The sequence below is a fragment of the Podarcis melisellensis genome (assembly GCF_964234715.1).
Source record: "Podarcis melisellensis genome assembly, chromosome: 1".
Taxonomy (NCBI): Eukaryota; Metazoa; Chordata; class Lepidosauria; order Squamata; family Lacertidae; genus Podarcis; species Podarcis melisellensis.
This window is the reverse complement of record NC_138528.1, coordinates 3,594,271-3,613,690: the sequence shown is the minus strand read 5'-3', so window position 1 is coordinate 3,613,690 and position 19,420 is coordinate 3,594,271. Positions and strand designations below refer to the sequence as shown.

General features: G+C 46.7%; 1 protein-coding gene across 1 annotated transcript in view; it reads left to right on the top strand.

Annotated features, from left to right (window-relative positions):
- NIN (ninein) overlaps nt 1-19,420 on the top strand; it is a 123,489-nt gene that overhangs the window by 19,889 nt on the left and 84,180 nt on the right. The window contains exons 3-4 of the mRNA XM_081921416.1: nt 3,571-3,777; nt 19,070-19,151. Coding sequence (XP_081777542.1) covers nt 3,592-3,777; nt 19,070-19,151 — 268 coding nt within the window. The 5' untranslated portion in view covers nt 3,571-3,591. The remainder of the gene's footprint in view (nt 1-3,570; nt 3,778-19,069; nt 19,152-19,420) is intronic.

The window sequence follows — 19,420 nt, the reverse complement described above, 5'->3', positions numbered from 1 at the left end:
TCAAAACAAATTTTTTTCCCCTTCCAGTAGCACCTTAAAGACCAAGTAAGTTAGTTCTTGGTATGAGCTTTCGTGTGCATGCACACTTCTTCAGATACACTGAAACAGAAGTCACCAGACCCTTCTATATAGTGAGAAGGTGGGGAGGGGTATTACTCAGAAGGGTGGTGGGAATGGGTGATTGGCAGATAGCTGTGATGAGCCTGTTGACGACTCTTAACGACTGCAATAGGTCTTACAGGAAAAAGCAAGGGGTGAGAAGGTGAAAAATGACTTTGTCATGTGTCATGAGATAAGAATCCAAGGTCTTTGTTCAGACCAGGTCTCTCCATGGTTTTAAGTTTGGTGATAAGTTGCAATTCAGCAGCTTCTCTTTCCAGTCTATTTCTGAAATTCCTTTGTAGTAGAACAGCTACTTTGAGATCTTGTATAGAATGTCCTGGGAGATTGAAGTGCTCTCCTACTGGTTTCTCTGTCTTGTGATTCCTGATGTCAGATTTATGTCCGTTTATTCTTTGGCCTAAGGTCTGGCCTGTTTGTCCAATATAGAGAGCTGAAGGACACTGTTGGCATTTGATGGCATACACAATGTTAGACGATGAGCAATTAAATAGTCCTGTAAGCATGTTCCTGTTAATTGTCTGAAGCATTTGTGCCTCACCCTTTAGCCCCAAAGGACTCCTAGGGTGCGGCTTGCAAAAGCCAGCAGTAAGACAGCCCCTGCCCTCAGATCTGCAGTCGAAGAAGACATGACACAGGGACGCAGGTGGCGCTGTGGGTTAAACCACAGAGCCTAGGGCTTGCCGATCAGAAGGTCGGCGGTTCTAATCCCCGCAACGGGGTGAGCTCCCGTTGCTCGGTCCCTGCTCCTGCCAACCTAGCAGTTCAAAAGCACGTCAAAGTGCAAGTAGATAAATAGGTACCACTCTGGCGGGAAGGTAAATGGCATTTCCATGCGCTGCTCTGGTTCACCAGAATCGGCTTAGTCATGCTGGCCACATGACCCGGAAGCTGTATGCCGGCTCCCTCGGCCAATAAAGCGAGATGAGCGCCGCAAGCCCAGAGTTGTCTGTGACTGGATCTAATGGTCAGGGGTCCCTTTACCTTTAAGACATGACACACAAGGCAAAAGAGGTGGGAGGGAGAAGGAAGAAAAAGCACACTCAGTGACCATTCTCTAAGCAAAGATACATAGTTCCATATGTACAGATTTTGGCTGTCTAGAATAGCAACCTATCCACCCATCAGAAGAATCTGCTGCCCTATCAGATCTGAGAGTGGGTGGCAATCTCTGCCATACATTTTCCCCCCCAGACAACTGACAAAGAAATTGTGGAAATAAACAGGGTAACAGAGCCTGGAACAGCTGGGCTCTTGATATGTTCTTAGTTTATCAGTGTCTTTCAGCTTTTGCGAAAACCATGCTTCTGATTCAGTAAAAAGCTAGGACCATGGTGCTGGGGGGAAAGTTACTCTCTGGTAATCCGTCCTGCCACAGTTTCTGCAGAACTGAAACACTTGTGGGAATAGCAAAAGTTCTGGTGCCAACGCCAGTTGTGAGGCTTGGCTTCTCTGTCTCGTCTCTTTAAAAGCGTCTTTCTAAAACTGCCTGGAGCTTGTTAGTTCCTGCAAGTCAGGTTGTTTTTCTCCTTCCTAATACCCTTTGACAAAGAATTACCTCAAGCTCCCAGGGGTTTGGTGGGGCTCTGGGGAGCCTCGCACCTCGCCTGGGCCATTTGTCTGTAGTGAAACTAAGTCGAGCTGCTCCTTGATGAATGGAGGCAGTGTAAGCAAAGGGACTGTTTACGTTGCGGCACTGGAGGCTGGCTTGCATCTGTTCCCCAGTGGCCCCTGCGTGTGTTCGCTGAGCAAGATTACAGGAGCATGTATGCGCTGCTCTAAGAACATGCGAGGAGCTCTGCTGGATCCAACTGGGGGCTGATCCAGTCTAGCAGCCTCTTCTCTCAACCAGAAGCCCAAGGGGAAGCAAGGAAGTGGGACCCGGGCACAAGAGCAACTTTCTCTCCAAACCGGTTTTGGATGATATATCGAAATATCGCTCAGCTGCAAACTTCCTTCCAGCTCTGCAGTTCTATGATGCATTTGCTGTATGTCTTGGAATCCTGAGAAGCTTACAGCAAAACAAGTTCCTAACTCTCATAATTGCAGATATTTAAAAAAAGCATTTGGGCAGGCCAGATGCAAAGCTGTGGTGCTGATGAGATGGAGTTTCTGTGCTCCGTAGACTGGCTTTCCTTTCTCGCCAGTTTTAACGCATCCATCAGCTCGGCATCCTTTGTTGAATATGGGGAAACTGAGCCTGGGATAGAAAGCAAAGCCTGGGCCTTTGAGGACCCCACCATCATTATTCCAACAGGTAGTTTAGAGAAATGCTCAAAGGAGGTGAACAGAGGAAGGGGAGGGAGCGTGCACAGAAAGAGGCGAGGGAGAGATAAGAGATTTCTTACTGGGCTGTGTGCTATCTGCTGTCCTGGAGCTTACTTTTGATCTGGAAGCTGCTGGGAGACATTATTTCTTCGTGGAGACATTTCAGGTTTTGTTGTTGGCAATTAAGATTGTTTTGTTGTTGTTTTTTGGAGCCGAACTGCACAATGGAGGGATCCCTTTGCCAGAGGAGGCCGGCCGTTCTGCAATTCAGATAAGCCTGGCAATAGATGGAGGCAGAGTCGGTGCCTGGCTGCAAGGCAATTAAATCTGATGTTGAGTGTGGCACTGGAGAATCCCAGAGTTGGAAGGGATTAATGTATATCTGCCAAAACTGCCTCTGGAGGCTATGAGATGGTTCAGATATAATGTGGATCTGGGGTTTGCAAGGACAGTTTCTATGAGTGGACCAAAGTTTGCAAACCTGTTGTTTGGTGTCTCATCCAAACTGGCAAACTACGATCACTGTCGAGGATCTTGTTGCTTAGTCATTTAGTCGTGTCCAATTCTTCGTGACCCCCCTGGACCAGAGCACGCCAGGCACTCCTGTTTTCCACTGCCTCCCGCAGTTTGGTCAAACTCATGCTGGTAGCTTCAACCACACTGTCCCACCATCTCGTCCTCTGTCATCCCCTTCTCCTTGTGCCCTCCATCTTTCCCAACATCAGAGTCTTTTCCATGGAGTCTTCTCTTCTCATGAGGTGGCCAAAGTATTGGAGCCTCAGCTTCAGGATCTGTCCTTCCAGTGAGCACTCAGGGCTGATTTCCTTCAGAATGGATAGGTTTGATCTTCTTGCAGTCCATGGGACTCTCAAGAGTCTCCTCCAGCACCAGAATTCAAAAGCATCAATTCTTTAGCGATCAGCCTTCTTTATGGTCCAGCAAGGATAGTTTGCTGGAAATCTTGGGCAAAGTGGGAGGGGGAACCCCAGAAACCGCAGTCTGCTTCTACACCTGGAACACATGGCTGGGTGTACAAACCGCAGTTAGGGCAAACCGTGGTTTGGTGTTACGTCCCAACAAAACTATGGTTGCAAGAGAGAGAAATGCATTATCTTCAACATCTCTGGTGTCCTTGCAAGAGTAACTAACTATTTCTGTTGTTCTTCTCTCTGCCTTCGACAGTTGAGCGCAGTGGGCTATGGGATGGATGAAGCTGAGCAGGACCAGTCTGAAGCCCGCCTCAAAGAGCTCTTCGACAGCTTTGACGTCACCGGCACTGGCTCCCTGGGCCACGAGGAGCTGACCGAGCTCTGCCACGTCCTGCAACTGGAAACGGTGGCCCCGGGGGCGCTGCAGCAGACGCTTCTGCAGGGCGATCTCCTGAGCCGGGTAAGAGTGGCAGATGGTTTGGGTGCTGAGAGGACATGCTCAGGAAAAGGGAACCGTGGGGAGATCAGAAGAAAAGGGTACGGACAGGTGTGGAAGGGTGAGAGCAGGCTAGAGAGGACCAGAGAAAGCTGAGGGAGAAGAATCCACGTGGGAGTCAAGAGAGACAGGCGGCTGAGTTATGTCTGAGGGCCCAGAGGACCAGAAAATCCTAGAATTACAGTTAAGAACTTAATTCGTTCTGGAGGTCTGTTCTTAACCTGAAACTGTTCTTAACCTGAGGTACCACTTTAGCTAATCGGGCCCAGTGACGTAGCGTGGGGGGTGCAGGGGGGCCCGGCCACACCGGGCGCAACATCTGGGGGTAAGGGTTAGGGGGCGCAAATCCACGGGTTAGGGGGCGCAAATTACTTGCCTTGCCCCGGGTGCTGACAACCCACGCTACACCACTGATCGGGCCTTCTGTTGTCACTGCACGATTTCTGTTCTCATCCTGAAGCAAAGTTCTTAACCCGATGTACTATTTGTGGGTTAGCGGAGTCTGTAACCTGAAGCGTCTGTAACCCAAGGTACCACCATAATAATAATAATAATAATAAGCCGTTACACAGGCACTTCATCCGTCCTAATGATGGTCACTAAACTATCTTAAAACCAGTTCAGATCATGGCCCATGGAACTTTTGTTATTTGTCCCTCAGTATTCCATTCAAGGTAATTTCTACCTAATACTGGAATTGCAAAGAATGCTCGTACGATTGCAAAGCGCCACAGTGGCAAGCCTATTATCCCCCCCTCTTGCTATGAATGCAGAACCCCCCAACTTCCCCCAGAACCCCCTTTTCCATCTCTTCCATTTGAATTCTTTTGAAGGTAGCCTCTGTATCTGACACTGTGCGAAGCTCTCCTGGAAGCAGAAATGAGCTTTATTCTGCTTGAAGTGAAGAAAGCCTTCTCTCTCTCCCCCCCCCCCCAAACCCAAGGACAGGGAGGGAAGTGTTAGAAGCCATCTCTTTCTCCCAAGAGAAGAAGATTCCCGCATCTTTAAGGGTGTGTGCAGACTTCCATTGTGCGGGGAGAGATATAGGGGGGGGAACCTGGTGGAAAATAATGAGCGGCTTGAAACGGGACGCTTTATTGTGCTAATAAGAAGACTCGCTCGCAGAAAACCTTCCTTCTCAAATTGGGTACCCGAGTCTTCTCTGCACAGCATCAAACGGAGCCACCGACCAGAAGTTCAATTAGCCCCTGACTGCGGTGGGTGCAGAACAAGGCAAACTCGCTATGCAGAAGTTGTCCCATTCTTGCTGTGGCGCCTTTTGATTTGCATGTACGGCTGTTCTTTGACTTCTCCAATTATGGCTCCTGGGCTTGATGTTTTCCCAGCACCTCCACATGAGCTTACCTACTCAGGTGGGGTGGAAAAGACAATTTTTTAATAATATTTTTTATTAATTTTAACATATAAATGATAAAATGTACCACAAAACTTATCACTTATACAATCTTTTTAGACTTCCATCAGCACCTCTGATGAGCCACCATTTTAACCACGTCTTATGCATTTCTTAATTTTATATTGCCTTTACATCTCTTAACAAACCATCCTCCCCCTTGTCCATTTTTACAATACTTCTAATAATACTCCTCACAAAACTTCTTGCAACCCTACAAACGTCGTCTGTTCTTCACAATTTATTTTCAAATAGTCTGTAAATTTACTCCAGTCTTCCGTGAATTTCTGGTCTCGCCGGTTTCGAATCCTTCCTGTTAGTTTATCTAGTTCTGCACAGTCCATTAACTTCATCCTCCATTCTTCAATCGTCGGTAACTCTTCTTGCTTCCATTTTTGGGCCCAAAAAGGGGGTGGAAAAGACCCCCCCAAAACAGGGGTGGAAAAGAAAATGTGGCTTTCCTTCTGTCTCTCTTATGCCCCCTTGCCATGCAGCCCCATGGCTCCATAGGGAAGGGCCTTAGTTGGGTTGGGAGAGCAGGTGCTTTCGGAAGGCCCCTGGTTCAAATCCTGCTTCACCAAAGGCTGCTGCCAGTCAGTGCTGACGATTAATAATAATAATAATAATAATAATAATAATAATAATAAATTTTATTTATACCCTGCCTTTCCCGGTTCGGAAAACCGGGCTCAGGGCAGCCAACAACAAATTTAAAACACTTAATTGTAGAAGCAGCATAAAATACAGTATAAAAACATGAATAACAATAAAATTAAAAGTTCAGAAATCAATTTGGGGGAAATCCATCCAATAAGCATTAGATAGTCCCCAGGTCTAGCTGGCTGAATTGGTCCTACTTGGGCCAGCGAGGAGGCCAGGGGAGAATTAGCTGTGGGATCTCAGAGCGGGTGATCTTCATAAAAGGGGAGGGGGAGGGAAGGGAAATAAAAGATTAGGCTGAATTCAAATTAAAGGCCAGGTGGAATAGCTCTGTCTTACAGGCCCTGCGGAAGGAGGTTAAATCCTGCAGGGCCCTGGTCTCCTGGGACAGAGCATTCCACCAGGTCGGAGCCATCACTGAGAAGGCCCTGGCCCTGGTGGAGGATAGTCTGACTTCCTTAGGGCCCGGGGCCTCTACACTATGGTTATTCATGAATCTTAAGGTCCTCTGCAGGGCATACCAGGAGAGGCGGTCCCGTAAATACGGGGGCCCTGAGGAGAACTGTTCAGCTAAACATCACGATATTGTTATATCATGATGTCTGAAATGAGGATGTAACTATGAAGAGGCAAACAAGGTAATGTCCTGGCAACTGTTTCTACTTAGGGGTCTAAAAGTTACACATTTTACTTACCTTTAACACATTGTTACAACTGTTATTTTATAGCACAGTGGTACCTCTGATTACGAATGGGATCCGCTCTGGAGGCCCAGCCGCATCCCGCAAACTTCAAAACTGGAGGCGCCCTTCTGCACACGCGTGCAAAGCGCTTCTGCGCATGCATGCGCGGTGAAACCGAGAAGTATACCCTTCGGTGTTTGACGCGTTCACAAACCCAAGTTTACGTATCCAGAGGGATACGTAAGCAGAGGTACGACTGTACAGAACAACAGGGGCAGCAGGAATCATGAGAAATGATGACCAGCTCCACAGTTTCTCCCATATTGCAATTTTTTACATCACACACACATTTTGATTCACAATATATCGCCCTGACAAATATTATGAAATGTTATCACGGCGTGTGGACTTCAGACCGATTTTGGGCTATGGATTGATACATCACCTGGCCCTAGATCCTCATTATATTTACTCAGAGGTTGGTCTGTTGAATTCAGTGGGGCTTTACTCTAAAGTAGGGGCTCAGCTACACTTCCGCTTATCCAGCCTCTTTCCCCAGGGCGAAACCCACTTTTTTTCCGCTGAATTGGAGCAAATGTCAATTGGTTTTCTGCAGACTGGTGCTTGCTCCAATTCAGCAGCAAAAATCCCCAAGGATAGAGTTGGGACAAACTGAAAACCTCTTGGCCCCATGCGTTCTAGGCACAGGACAGACAAGCCCTAAGTGGATTTAGGATCACAGCCTCTGTTGGGAGTAGATTGGGCACCCTTGAATTTACTTACTCCTGCTTTACAACCTAAACATCGCCTTCTGCGTTATCAATTTTTAAAAACCACGAGACTCGCAGAGTTCTCTGTAGGTTCAGAAGCTGAGCGCGACATCAAAAGCACTTTGAAAAGAACATTAAAAATGTAACTTGACGAGGAGCGTTTCAGGTTTCTTCACTCCCATCTCGGTTTTCCCTACCACACAGCACCTGAAATCCTAATCCAGCCAGTGTGGCCTGCAGTTGACCGTCCTGCCCAGCCAAATCTGGCAGGCAGATAGTTGTTTACTCACTGGACATAGCAGACTGTTGTCTGGTGAGTGTCAGCTGACCTGTGGGTCACATGACCTCCTTTGGTTGAAGCTTAGACCACAGAAGGTCCTTTAGTCCATGGGTAGGCAACCTAAGGCCCGGGGGCTGGATCCTGCCCAATCGCCTTCCCGCGGATGGTCTGGGAATCAGCGTGTTTTTACATGAGTAGAATGTGTCCTTTTATTTAAAATGCATCTCTGGATTATTTGTGGGGCATAGGAATTCGTTCATTTCTCCTCAAAAAATATAGTCCAGCCCCCCACAATGTCTGAGGGACAGTAGACCGACCCCACCTGCTGAAAAAGTTTGCTGACCCCTGTCTAGTCTGTAGTCTACCATTCTCCAGTAAATCTGTTTTATAACTCTAGTTTTCTTTGTCCCAAGCTGCATAGATTTCCCCCAGATTGGTTGCTGCATATTGGAGGAACCACTGGCATTGCAAAGAAGTTTGATCTCAGCCCACTGCCAGTTTTAGAAACAGGAAGATGCATTCAAATAGGGAAGGAGTCTTAAGACCTCTTTGCAAATTACATTTCCCCCGGTGTGATTGCTATTATCAAAAGGAAAGATGTAATACCCTATGTGGAAAATGGTACAAGTTTAGGACTTTTAGAAGCTGCCTTATACTGGAGTCAAACCACTAATCCACCCAGCTCAGTATGGTCTGCACTAACTGGAAGTGACTCTCCAAGGGTTCAGGCAGAAGATATTCCCAGTCTTCTCTAGAGGCAGCTGGGGTTGACCATGAGAACTTCTGCCTGCAAGGCACGTTCTTTACTGTTAGACTACGGTCTTTCCCCTGTCTGGAAGGACTTAAGAGCAGGGGGCAGCAACCTAAGACCCACGGAGGTTGTTTGACCAGCCCACAAGCCACCCCCAAACCGAGCTACCCGCTCACATGCTGCACTAAACTGGCACGGCACGGGGACTCACTTCCGTGGCGTCAGAAATCGCGTCTGCACAGACACAGACACTGAAAATCACAGGCATGCATGCTCACACATGCGATCCAGCCCAGGCAATATAAACCTTTGCCAACCCCTGACTTAAGAGTTGTTGCTGTTTAGTTGTTTAGTCAGGTCCGCCTCTTCGTGACCCCCCGGACCAGAGAACACCAGGCACTTCTGTCTTCCACTGCCTCCCACAGTTTGGTCAAACTCATACTGGTAGCTTCGAGAACACTGTCCCACCATCGCGTCCTCTGTCGTCCCCTTCACCTTGTGCCCTCCATCTTTCCCAGCATCAGGGTCTTTTCCAGGGAGTCTTCTCTTCTCATGAGGTGGCCAAAATCTTGGAGCCTCAGCTTCAGGATCTGTCCTTCCAGTGAGCGCTCAGGGCTGATTTCCTTCAGAATGGAGACGTTTGATCTTCTTGCAGTCCATGGGACTCTCCAGAGTCTCCTCCAGCACCAGATTTCAAAAGAATTCATTCTTTGGCAATCAGCCTTCTTTATGGTCCAGCTCTCACTTCCATACATCACTACTGGGAAAACCAGACTTAAGAGTCTAGCTTTCCAAATAAACTTTTGGTGAGTCTTGCTTCAGACTGACCACAAATGAGGGCGCTTTCATGCGGTACGGCCAAGCTAGCAGGCCGATCATATACATCCAAGTTGTGCCACTGAAGACAAACACAGAATCTTTTTGCATTTCTGAGCAGCGGATCCCAACAGCACATGGTTGCCCTGGGGAGTAGCGATGCTATTGCGCCATCGTTCATCCGACCTTGCCTTGCTGAATTGTGGCATTCATTCATTCTCTCTCTCTCTCTCTCTCTCTCTCTCTCTCTCTCTCTCTCTCTCCTTTCCAAACTTGATTTAAACTCACTGCTCCTAATCTCCCTTTTCAGCGCCGGTCACGGTAAAATTGCTTCGTGCGACGCAAACCCCGGCCATCTGTTCTGGCTGCAGCTGCTGCTCCAAGACTGTAGTTAAAACCCTAAAGCAGAAATCGCCACTTTCTCCACCTCCTTCCCCTCGCCGCCTCCAAAATGAGGAACCTTCTGCATCCTTTCCTTTCCTTTCTCTTTGTCAACACAACTTGTACAACTTCAGTCCGGTTGCACAATCAACAGTGACTTGGCAAAAGCGGGGGCACTTATGGGGCGGGGAGGGGGGAGGAAATGAACCAACCTGCCTCCGAGGCTTCTGGGAGGAGGTTCCTGCTGCAGCCTCCTTTGAGGACAATGAGCGTTTTGTTGAAGACAAACAATATGCCCAGATCTGAGCATCTCTCATTGATTGACAGGATATAATGCTATCAGGATCTTAAGGTTCCCCTTGATGAATACTGGGGGAGTTGTAGGCACGGCGTTTGTTTGCTTCCTTCCTTCGGTGGTCGATTAAATCAATCTCTTCTTGTTGATTAAAATGTTCCAGCAGATGAAAGGGGATCAGACCGCAATAGCAGAGCTCACAATTTGCATCTAGAAGGCTCCATGCTCAATCATTGTCATCTTCAGTTTTTGTGGGGGTTTTTTAAAGGGATTTTGGGGTAGCTGAGTCTGCTGCCAGTCAGAATGGGCATTCTAGGCTTGATGGGACAGAGGTCGGACCCTGCAACAAGACAACTTTGTATGGATCATATGACCCAGGGGTTCTAACTTCCCAAGCCTATAAGTGGTAGAAGGGCAGTTCTGACCCAGAGCTCTCTGGTTGTTGTTGAATTTCAATGGACAATGGCTAGGAATGATGGGAGTTTGTCTAGCAATGTGTTGAGGTGCTGCAGGCTGCTGGTGTTTTATATTTTGACTAAAGGGGGAAATACTAGATGTTGTTGTTGTTGTTGTTTAGTCGTTCAGTCGTGACCCCCTGGACCAGAGCACGCCAGGCCCTCCTGTCTTCCACTGCCTCCTGCAGTTTGGTCAAACTCATGCTGGTAGCTTCGAGAACACTGTCCCACCATCTCGTCCTCTGCCATCCCCTTCTCCTTGCGGCCTCCATCTTTCCCCACATCAGGGTCTTTTCCAGGGAGTCTTCTCTTCTCATGAGGTGGCCAAAGTATTGGAGCCTCAGCTTCAGGATCTGTCCTTCCAGTGAGCACTCACGGCTGATTTCCTTCAGAATGGAGAGGTTTGATCTTCTTGCAGTCCATGGGACTCTCAAGAGTCTCCTCCAGCACCATAATTCAAAAGCATAAATTCTTCAGCAATCAGCCTCCTTTATGGTCCAGCTCTCACTTCCATACATCACTACTGGGAAAACCAGTAGTGTTTCCTTTACTGCCAATCCATTGGCATGTTAGCTGCAATTCCTGCTTTTCAGGGGGTTGGACTAGATGACCCTTGGGGTCCCTTCCAACTCTACCATTCTATGATTCTATGATCTTCCAAGCATAAGAAGCAAGTCTGGTTATAGAGGGAGAGGGCCTCTCCCTAGTCAGCTCCAAAACTGATCTGTGCCCCTGTGCTTATGGGTCATCAAAATAAAGCAATAGTAATAATTCTGGCCTACTTTGCAGGTTTGTTGTGATGGGTTAATAAGATAACCTGTTGAATTTCTGTAGATCCCCAGTAGCACTTTGTGGCCGGAGTGCGCAGGCTGCATTCTTAAGTATTTGGTGTTTTATTAGCTGTGACAGTTGGTTTTATTGCTGATTGGATTTCTGAAATATTGTCGGCGCTCTGAGTGGGCCTTTTTGATTAAATGCCACGTAAATCGCAGAGCAGCTGAATCGCGGGTGTACCTGATTTCCTCCGTCAAATGTTGGCAGGTGTGCCGCCGTGATATATTTTGAAGAGCCGGTGCATTGTGGGGGGAACGGGGGGGGGGATGGATGGACTCGTGATAATTGCAATGCGCTCATCTCTCCCTCTCCCTCCTCTGCCAGTCGCACTCCTTTAGCTTAAATGTCAAGGCGTGTTTTTTTTAATCAGGAAAAATTTTCCTCCTCGCTGCAAACTGCCCTTTTTGTGGAGAGCGCTTTGCAATATTTGTAGGATGAATGGCAGCAATTAATGTGCAAATGAGACCCTCTGTCTAAAGTTTCCTGGCTGAGCAGGTTTTCCGAGGCTGCTTTTAATTACTCCTCGTGATAACGGGCCAGCAAGCTCTCTCTTGCTAGATGGCAACAGCCTGATACAGAAAAAACAATGATGGGCTCTGGGGTGGGGAGCGAGAGCGAGTGAGCAAAGAAATGCTTAAGTATTTGGGGGCTGTACCCCCCTGTGTAGGTGGGAAGACCACTAACAGAGGTGACGAGGTCACTTGTGACACCTTAAAAAATATTATTACGGCATAAGAGCTTTCATAAAGTAGAACCCGCTTCCATCAGTTGAGTGCTGCATGGAACTCAACCCCCTTGAGTTAATAGACTTTTCTCTCAAACCTTTCAATTAATAACTGGCTGCCACGTACCTACGGGACTGCCTCTCCTGGTCTGCCCCGCGGGAGGACCTTAAGGTCCACAAATGACAACACTTCGGAGGTCCCAAGTCGCAAGGTGGTTAGATTGGTCTCAGCTAGGGCCAGGGCCTTTTCAGTACTGGCCCCAAATTGGTGGAACGCTCTGTCCCAAGAGACCAAGGCCCTGTGGGATGTGACACCACAAATGACAACACTTTGGAGGTCCCAAGTCGCAAGGTGGTTAGATTGGTCTCAACTAGGGCCAGGGCCTTTTCAGTACTGGCCCCGACCTGATGGAACGCTCTGTCACAAGAGACCAGGGTCCTGCAGGACTTGACATCTTTCCGCAGGGCCTGCAAGACGGAGCTGTTCCGTCTGGCCTTTGGTTTGGGCTCAGTCTGACCCTTATGTTTCCCTCCCCTTATGGTCTATTTTAAAATGAGGCTGCATTTTAAATTGCATTTTAACCTGTATTTTAAATTGGTTTTTTCTTTTTCCTTTTCTCTCCCCCCCCCCCATATTGTTTTTACTGTGATTTTATTGGTGTTAGCCGCCCTGAACCCGGCTCTGGCCAGGGAGTGTGGGGTATAAATAAAATTTATTATTATTATTATTATAGTTACTGTATATAACTTTGGGTACCTCCCAAAGCTTTGATTGTGGGATCAGGGTTCTTCATGCATATGGGCTTTTCACAGCAACCACACGACCATTGTTAGCTTCAAGATGCCAGCCTGTATCATAGAATCATAGAATATTAGAGTTGAATGGGACCCCCAGTTGCATCTAGTCCACCCCCTGCAATGCAGGAATCTCAGCTAAAGCATCTATGACAGATAGCCCCCAACTTCTGCTTAAAAGCATCCAAGGAGGGAGAGTCCCACCCTGCCCAATGTAATCCAGATTTATTATTCCTGAGGAAATTTTTCATAAGTTTTTTTTTTTAAAAAAACCTGTCGCCATGAACCCATTTGTCAAAATGGCCTGTTTTGCAGGATTAAGGCCCCATCTTAAAGACCTATTGTACATCTTGTTGTTTTTTAATTTAATTTTATTTAACATAATTATTACAAAATACTACAAATACATGCATACATATATATTTCAGATAAGCACACATATATATAAAAGAACAAAAAAGAAAAAAGGAAGAAGAAAAAATAAGAAGAAAAATTGGAGGAAGAAGAAGAAAAGTTGGAAGAATTTCTTCCAAATTTATTCTACAAATATCTCGATAATAAAATTTCATTGACTGACTTCAATCGCTTACACTGCACTTACTATATACAATATATATACACGGAAAAACAGATACAATTTTGCTTAAAATGTATATAGACCTATTGTACATCTTGAATGGTTTGGGGAAACACTTAGGAACTCATACGTTTAATCGGTTTGTTAGTTCACAATATCTTATATCAGCAAGGAGATTCCTTCTTTCCAGAATGAATGCAAAGACATAACAATACTATTTTTAATAATAATAATAATAAATTTATTATTTATACCCCACCCATCTGGCTGGGTTTCCCCAGTCACTCTGGGCTGCTCCCAGCAGAATATTAAAAAGACGATAAAACATCAGACATTAAAAACATCAAACATTCCCTAAACAGGATTGCCTACATAAAGCATGTACAGCTTTCTACAGGACTAAATCACTTCCAGCAGCCAAGCTGAGCTTTCTGGATAATTCCTAATTTCTGGGAGTCTCCAAAATCTACTCTAGGGGCTAATTTAATGTGACACTATTAGCAGACCTCTCCATCTCTATGAATTTTGTTTGACGCCATGGACAAGAACTCATCCCCCTCCATCCCATAAACTTCTCCAGTCCCCTTTTAAAGCTGCCCAGGACCGTGACCTCCAGTGCTGCGAATTCCATAAATTAACTCTGCATTGTGTGAATAAGGGCTCCCTTTTGTCTGCCCTGAATCGGCTGTTAATCAATTTCATTTAGCCTCTCTATCTAGTATATGGAGCATAGCAAAGCAAGTGCAGAATTCTGCTTCATTTTTAACAAGTTACAATGCAAGTGGAGCGAGATCTAATTATTTCAGGAGGAAAAGGGGAAAGTATGAACGGATGAGTAGTAATTTATTTCAAGTATTTTTATTCCACTCTTTAGCCAAAAAAGGGGGGAGGCTTCCAGAATGCATAACAGATATCAGTAATAAGACACTTGCTGCCATTGGGCTAATAATCTAAAAGACATAGCACCAAAGGAAAAGGTTTTAGGAGGGAGAAGGAAAACACAGGCACTTGCTCTTAATCTTGCAGCCACCAGAAGGACTGGAAACAGTTCCAGGAGGTGATGAGCCAAAGTTTGCTGGTTTCTCAGCAGAGCTGATGGAGAAACCCATCTCTCCATCTGCTATAAAAAGGTAAAGGGACCCCAGATCATTAGGTCCAGTCGTAGCTGACTCTGGGGTTGTGGCGCTCATCTTGCTTTATTGGCCGAGGGAGCCGGCGTACAGCTTCCGTGTCATGTGGCCAGCATGACTAAGCCGCTTCTGGCAAACCAGAGCAACGCACGGAAACGCCGTTTACCTTCCCACCAGAGTGGTACCTATTTATCTACTTGCACTTTGACGTGCTTTCGAACTGCTAGGTTGGCAGGAGCAGGGACCGAGCAGCGGGAGCTCACCCTGTTGCGGGGATTCGAACTGCCGACCTTCCGATCAGCAAGTCCTAGGCTCTGTGGTTTAACCCACAGCGCCACCCACATCCCCCATCTGCTATAGCCTATATGAAATAAATACAGCCGTACCTTGGATTCCGAACTCCTTGGTACTCGGATGTTTTGGCTCCCGAACGATGCAAACCTGGAAGTGAGTGTTCCGGTTAGTGAAAGTCCTTTGGTACCCGAATGTCTAACAGGGCTTCCGATTGGCTGCAGGAGATTCCTGCAGCCAATCAGAAGCTGTGCTTTGGTTTCCAGATGTTTTGGAAGTTGAACGGACTTCCGGAACGGATTCCGCTCGATTTCCAAGGTTTGACTGTATAGTAAATGAACAGAGTACTTCAGTCTTCTCCAAAGCGTGTGCCAGAGACAAGCCCCAGAGCATGTCGGAAGTTGGGACCGGATTTAGGTTCGATGAGGCCCTCAGCTTCTGAAGGTAATGGGGCCTTTTATCTGCCCAGCTGTCCTTTGTCAACCACAAATTGTTGCTGTTTTTTGTGTTGAACATATTGTCATTTATGGACCTGATAGGTATCTAAAGCCATTTGCACATGTTTCCATGCAACCAGTCCATGCAGAATGTAAATAATAATAATAATAATTAATAATAATAATAATAATAATAATAATAATAATAATAATAATAATTTATTTATTTATTTATACCCCGCCCTCCCCAGCCAAGACCGGGCTCAGGCGGGGTAACACCCGATATAAAAACAAATTAATTGAAATACAACTTGAAAACAAGATTAAAATACAACATTAAAACATTAAAATGCAGCCTCATTTCAGTGGAAACTCAAATCAAAAACTTTTTGGGGGATGAAAACGTCAAGTCTTCACCAAGGCTAACTATCCAGACTGGTCCTACGTGGGCCAGAAAAAAGCCAGGGAAGACCCCAAATAGGAGTTCCATCACAGGAGGAGAAAGGGGAAAAAAAAGAGGCACCCTATATATAGATAGGAGCAAACCAGTGATATGTTAGGGAGCAGGCTAGCAGGCAGGGCCCATGACTTACATCACAGGAGCCTACACAACACAAAACACTGTTGCTGTATCTAGGTTTTATTTTGTTTTTTATCTTATATTTTGGAAATGTACATCCAGTTTTTTCCCCTTTAATTTTTTGGGGGGGAGCCAAGAGAGTGGGGCCCTGAGCTATAGCTTGTTTAGCTTATACGTAAATCTGGCACTGTCTCTTGGACTGGGGGCTAGACGTCACAGTCATGGTGGAGGCGTCTTCCAGGTGACATCTTTGGCAACCCTTTTGTTTAGACAGTGGCGTAGCGTGGGGGGTGCAGGGGGGGCCGGCCGCACCGGCCGCAACATCTGGGGGGTAGGGTTAGGGGGCGCAAATCCGTGGGTTAGGGGGCGCAAATTACTTCTCTTGCCCCGGGTGCTGACAACCCACGCTACGCCACTGTGTTTAGAAACAAAGTGGTGAATTTGAACATAAAAAGAGCTTGCTGGATCCGGCCTGTGGGCTGTCTAGTCCGGCATCTTGCCCTCACAGTGGCCAACCATAGAAACATATTAATAGAATTAAAAAAAAAAAAAACCCTTCCAGTAGCATCTTAGAGACCAACTTAGTTTGTTAATGGTATGAGCTTTCGTGTATCTGAAGAAGTGTGCATGCACACGAAAGCTCATACTAATAACAAACTTAGTTCGTCTCTAAGGTGCTACTGGAAGGAATTTATTATTATTATTATTATTTTGTTTTGACTACGGCAGACCAACACGGCTACCTACCTGTAACTACTACTATTAATAGACTTGTACAGTTGGAAGGAATCACCGAGGTCATAAAATCTTTTGCCCAACGTAGGGCTCAAACTCACAACCCTGAGATCAAGAGTCTCATTCTCTCCTGACCAAGCCATCTCTTGGCCCACTATGAGCCCACTCATAAGTTGAGTGCAACTCCCCCCACTTGCAAATCCCACCCATTGGTATTCAGAAACTTAATGTGTAGGAAGAACGTCAGCGTCTGGATGAGTAGCAGGGGTATGACCCGCGGAGGACCTTCAGGTCCACAAATGACAACACCTTGGAGGTCCCAAGTTGCAAGGAGGTTAGATTGGTCTCAACTAGGGCCAGGGCCTTTTCAGCCCTGGCCCCGGCTTGGTGGAATGCTCTGTCACAAGAGACCAGGGCCCTGCGGGACTTGACATCTTTCTGCAGGCCTGCAAGACAGAGCTGTTCTGCCTGGCCTTTGGTTTGGACTGGTGTTAGCCACCCTGAGCCCAGCTCTGGCCAGGGAGGGCGGGGTATAAATTATTATTATTATTATTATTATTATTATTATTATTATTATTATTATTACAGTGGTATCTCGGGTTACATATGCTTCAAGTTACAGACTCCGCTAACCCAGAAATAGTGGTGCTTCAGGTTAAGAACTTTGCTTCAGGATGAGAACAGAAATCGTGCTGCGGCAGCAGCGGGAGGCCCCATTAGCTAAAGTGGTGCTTCAGGTTAAGAATAGTTTCAGGTTAAGAACGGACCTCCGGAACGAATAAAGTACTTAACCCGAGGTACCACTTTATTATTATTATTATTATTATTATTATTATTATTATTATTATTATTATTATTATTATTTGTCTTGGTGACTGCGGGGCATTGCAGATTGCTCCAGCCAGAGGAACATAAGAGGAGTCCGCTGGATCAGGCCAGCTCTACAATTCTATGATTTTATTACTGCAAAGGTTGTTTCCATGTTGCTCATGGAGAGATTGCTAGGGCACCAGTCTCCATAGCGCCCCGGGGCCCAACAGGGCAGCAGAGCTTTCAGCTGCCGCTATGCTAGAGCTGGCAATCTCCAGCGAGCAAAGTGATTCATTCATTCGGAATAAACTTGGAGCTTGCCTGGGCACAGCTTTTCATAACTCTTTGAAGAAGAAGAAGAAGTGGAGCTCAGGGAGGGGGTGGGGAGGAAAGTGCTTGGGGAAAAGCACATAAAAAATGTAACCTGAGCAAGAGGATTTCAGGTTGCTTCAAACCCGTCTTGTTTTCCGCCCCTCCAGAACCTGAAATTCTAAGCTGGACAGTGTGGTTTGCAAAATAATAATAATGGTGTTAGTTAAAGCAGGGGAGGGAGAGAAGGTGAAGAAATTAGAGGCTTTGGGAACATGGGCTGCGGGAACTGTGAGAGCTTTGGGGAAAAAATGTCCTTTAAAGGTTTGATGTGGAGGCAGACTCACAGGTTTCAGCTGCAGGAGGCTATCATAGCTGCAAATCTGGAACAGAAGAAAACCATTGTTTTAGATGACTTAGTCAGCATGCATCATGCCGTACAGAGTACGAGAGGGCAAAAGCCTGCCCCAATGAGCTTACAATTCAAAATTTGACGCAGATGAAACAGTGGAGGAAGGGGAGGCCAATGCAACCAGGGGAGCATGGTCTAGCAGTGGTTTAGTTGCATATGTTTAGGCCCCATCTGCTTGTTGTTGTTGTTGAGTCGTTTAGTCGTGTCCGACTCTTCGTGACCCCCTGGACCAGAGCACACCAGGCACTCCTGTCTTCCACTGCCTCCTGCAATTTGGTCAAACTCATGTTGGTAGATTCGAGAACACTGTCCCACCATCTCGTCCTCTCTCGTCCCCTTCTCCTTGTCCCCTTCATCTTTCCCAACATCAGGGTCTTTTCCAGGGAGTCTTCTCTTCTCATGAGGTGGCCAAAGTCTTGGAGCCTCAGTTTCAGGATCTGTCCTTCCAGTGAGCACTCAGGGCTGATTTCCTTCAGAATGGAGAGGTTTGATCTTCTTGCAGTCCATGGGACTCTCCAGAGTCTCCTCCAGCACCATAATTCATAAGCATCAATTCTTCGGCTATCAGCCTTCTTTATGATCACTGCCTTGCCGTGGCGAAGGGGCTTGAATAACTCAGAGTAGCTATGTGCTGTGCCGTGCAGGGCCACCCAAGATGGATAGGTCATAGTGGAGAGTTTTGACCAAACGTGATCCACCTGGAGCAGGAACCGGCAAGCCACTCCAGTATCCCTGCCAAGAAAACTCCATGGACAAAGACAACAGGCCCCATCTGCACTAGCCATTTAAAGCAGTATCATACCGCTTTGAGCAGTCGGAATTTCTCCCAAAGTATCCTGGGACCTGTAGTTTGTTGCAGGTGCTGAGAGTTGCTAGGAGATTGAGCTCTGTGACAGTGTGGCACAGTGGTGCCTTTGCAGTGGACATCCTTTGGCTGGCTCGGGGTGGTGGATCTGGGAAATATTGGGATATAAGCATGGGGAGGTAATGGGGAAGAAGGCCACAGGATGCTTTGAAGGTCAGGCCAAGGTGCTTTTTGCTAGATCTGGGTGCATATTGCACTGCAAAGGTTTGTCCAGACTGAGTTTGTGTTTTTTTCTGTCCTTTTTTTTAAAAGGTCCACTTTGACCAGTTTAAAGAAGCCCTCATCCTCATCTTGTCCAGGACATTAACAAATGAAGAGTCCTTCCAAGAACCAGGTAAGCCAGGTCATGGATAGGCTTGGATTCTGGCAACAGTAAGGGAAGTGGATTGGAGGAAGCGTGACGGAGCTCAGATCCATGTCTGAAGGTGTTCCAGAGCTTCTCGGTTTATACTGTTTTGCTCTGAATTCAGGGGCCTTGCTTTAGGCAGCTTCCCGCCCCAGCAACAGTGCAGAGTTTCCTAAACTTGGGTCCCCAGCTGTTGTTGGACTACAACCCCCATCATCCCTAAACTGGAAGGACCCTGGGGTCAGGGATGATGGGAA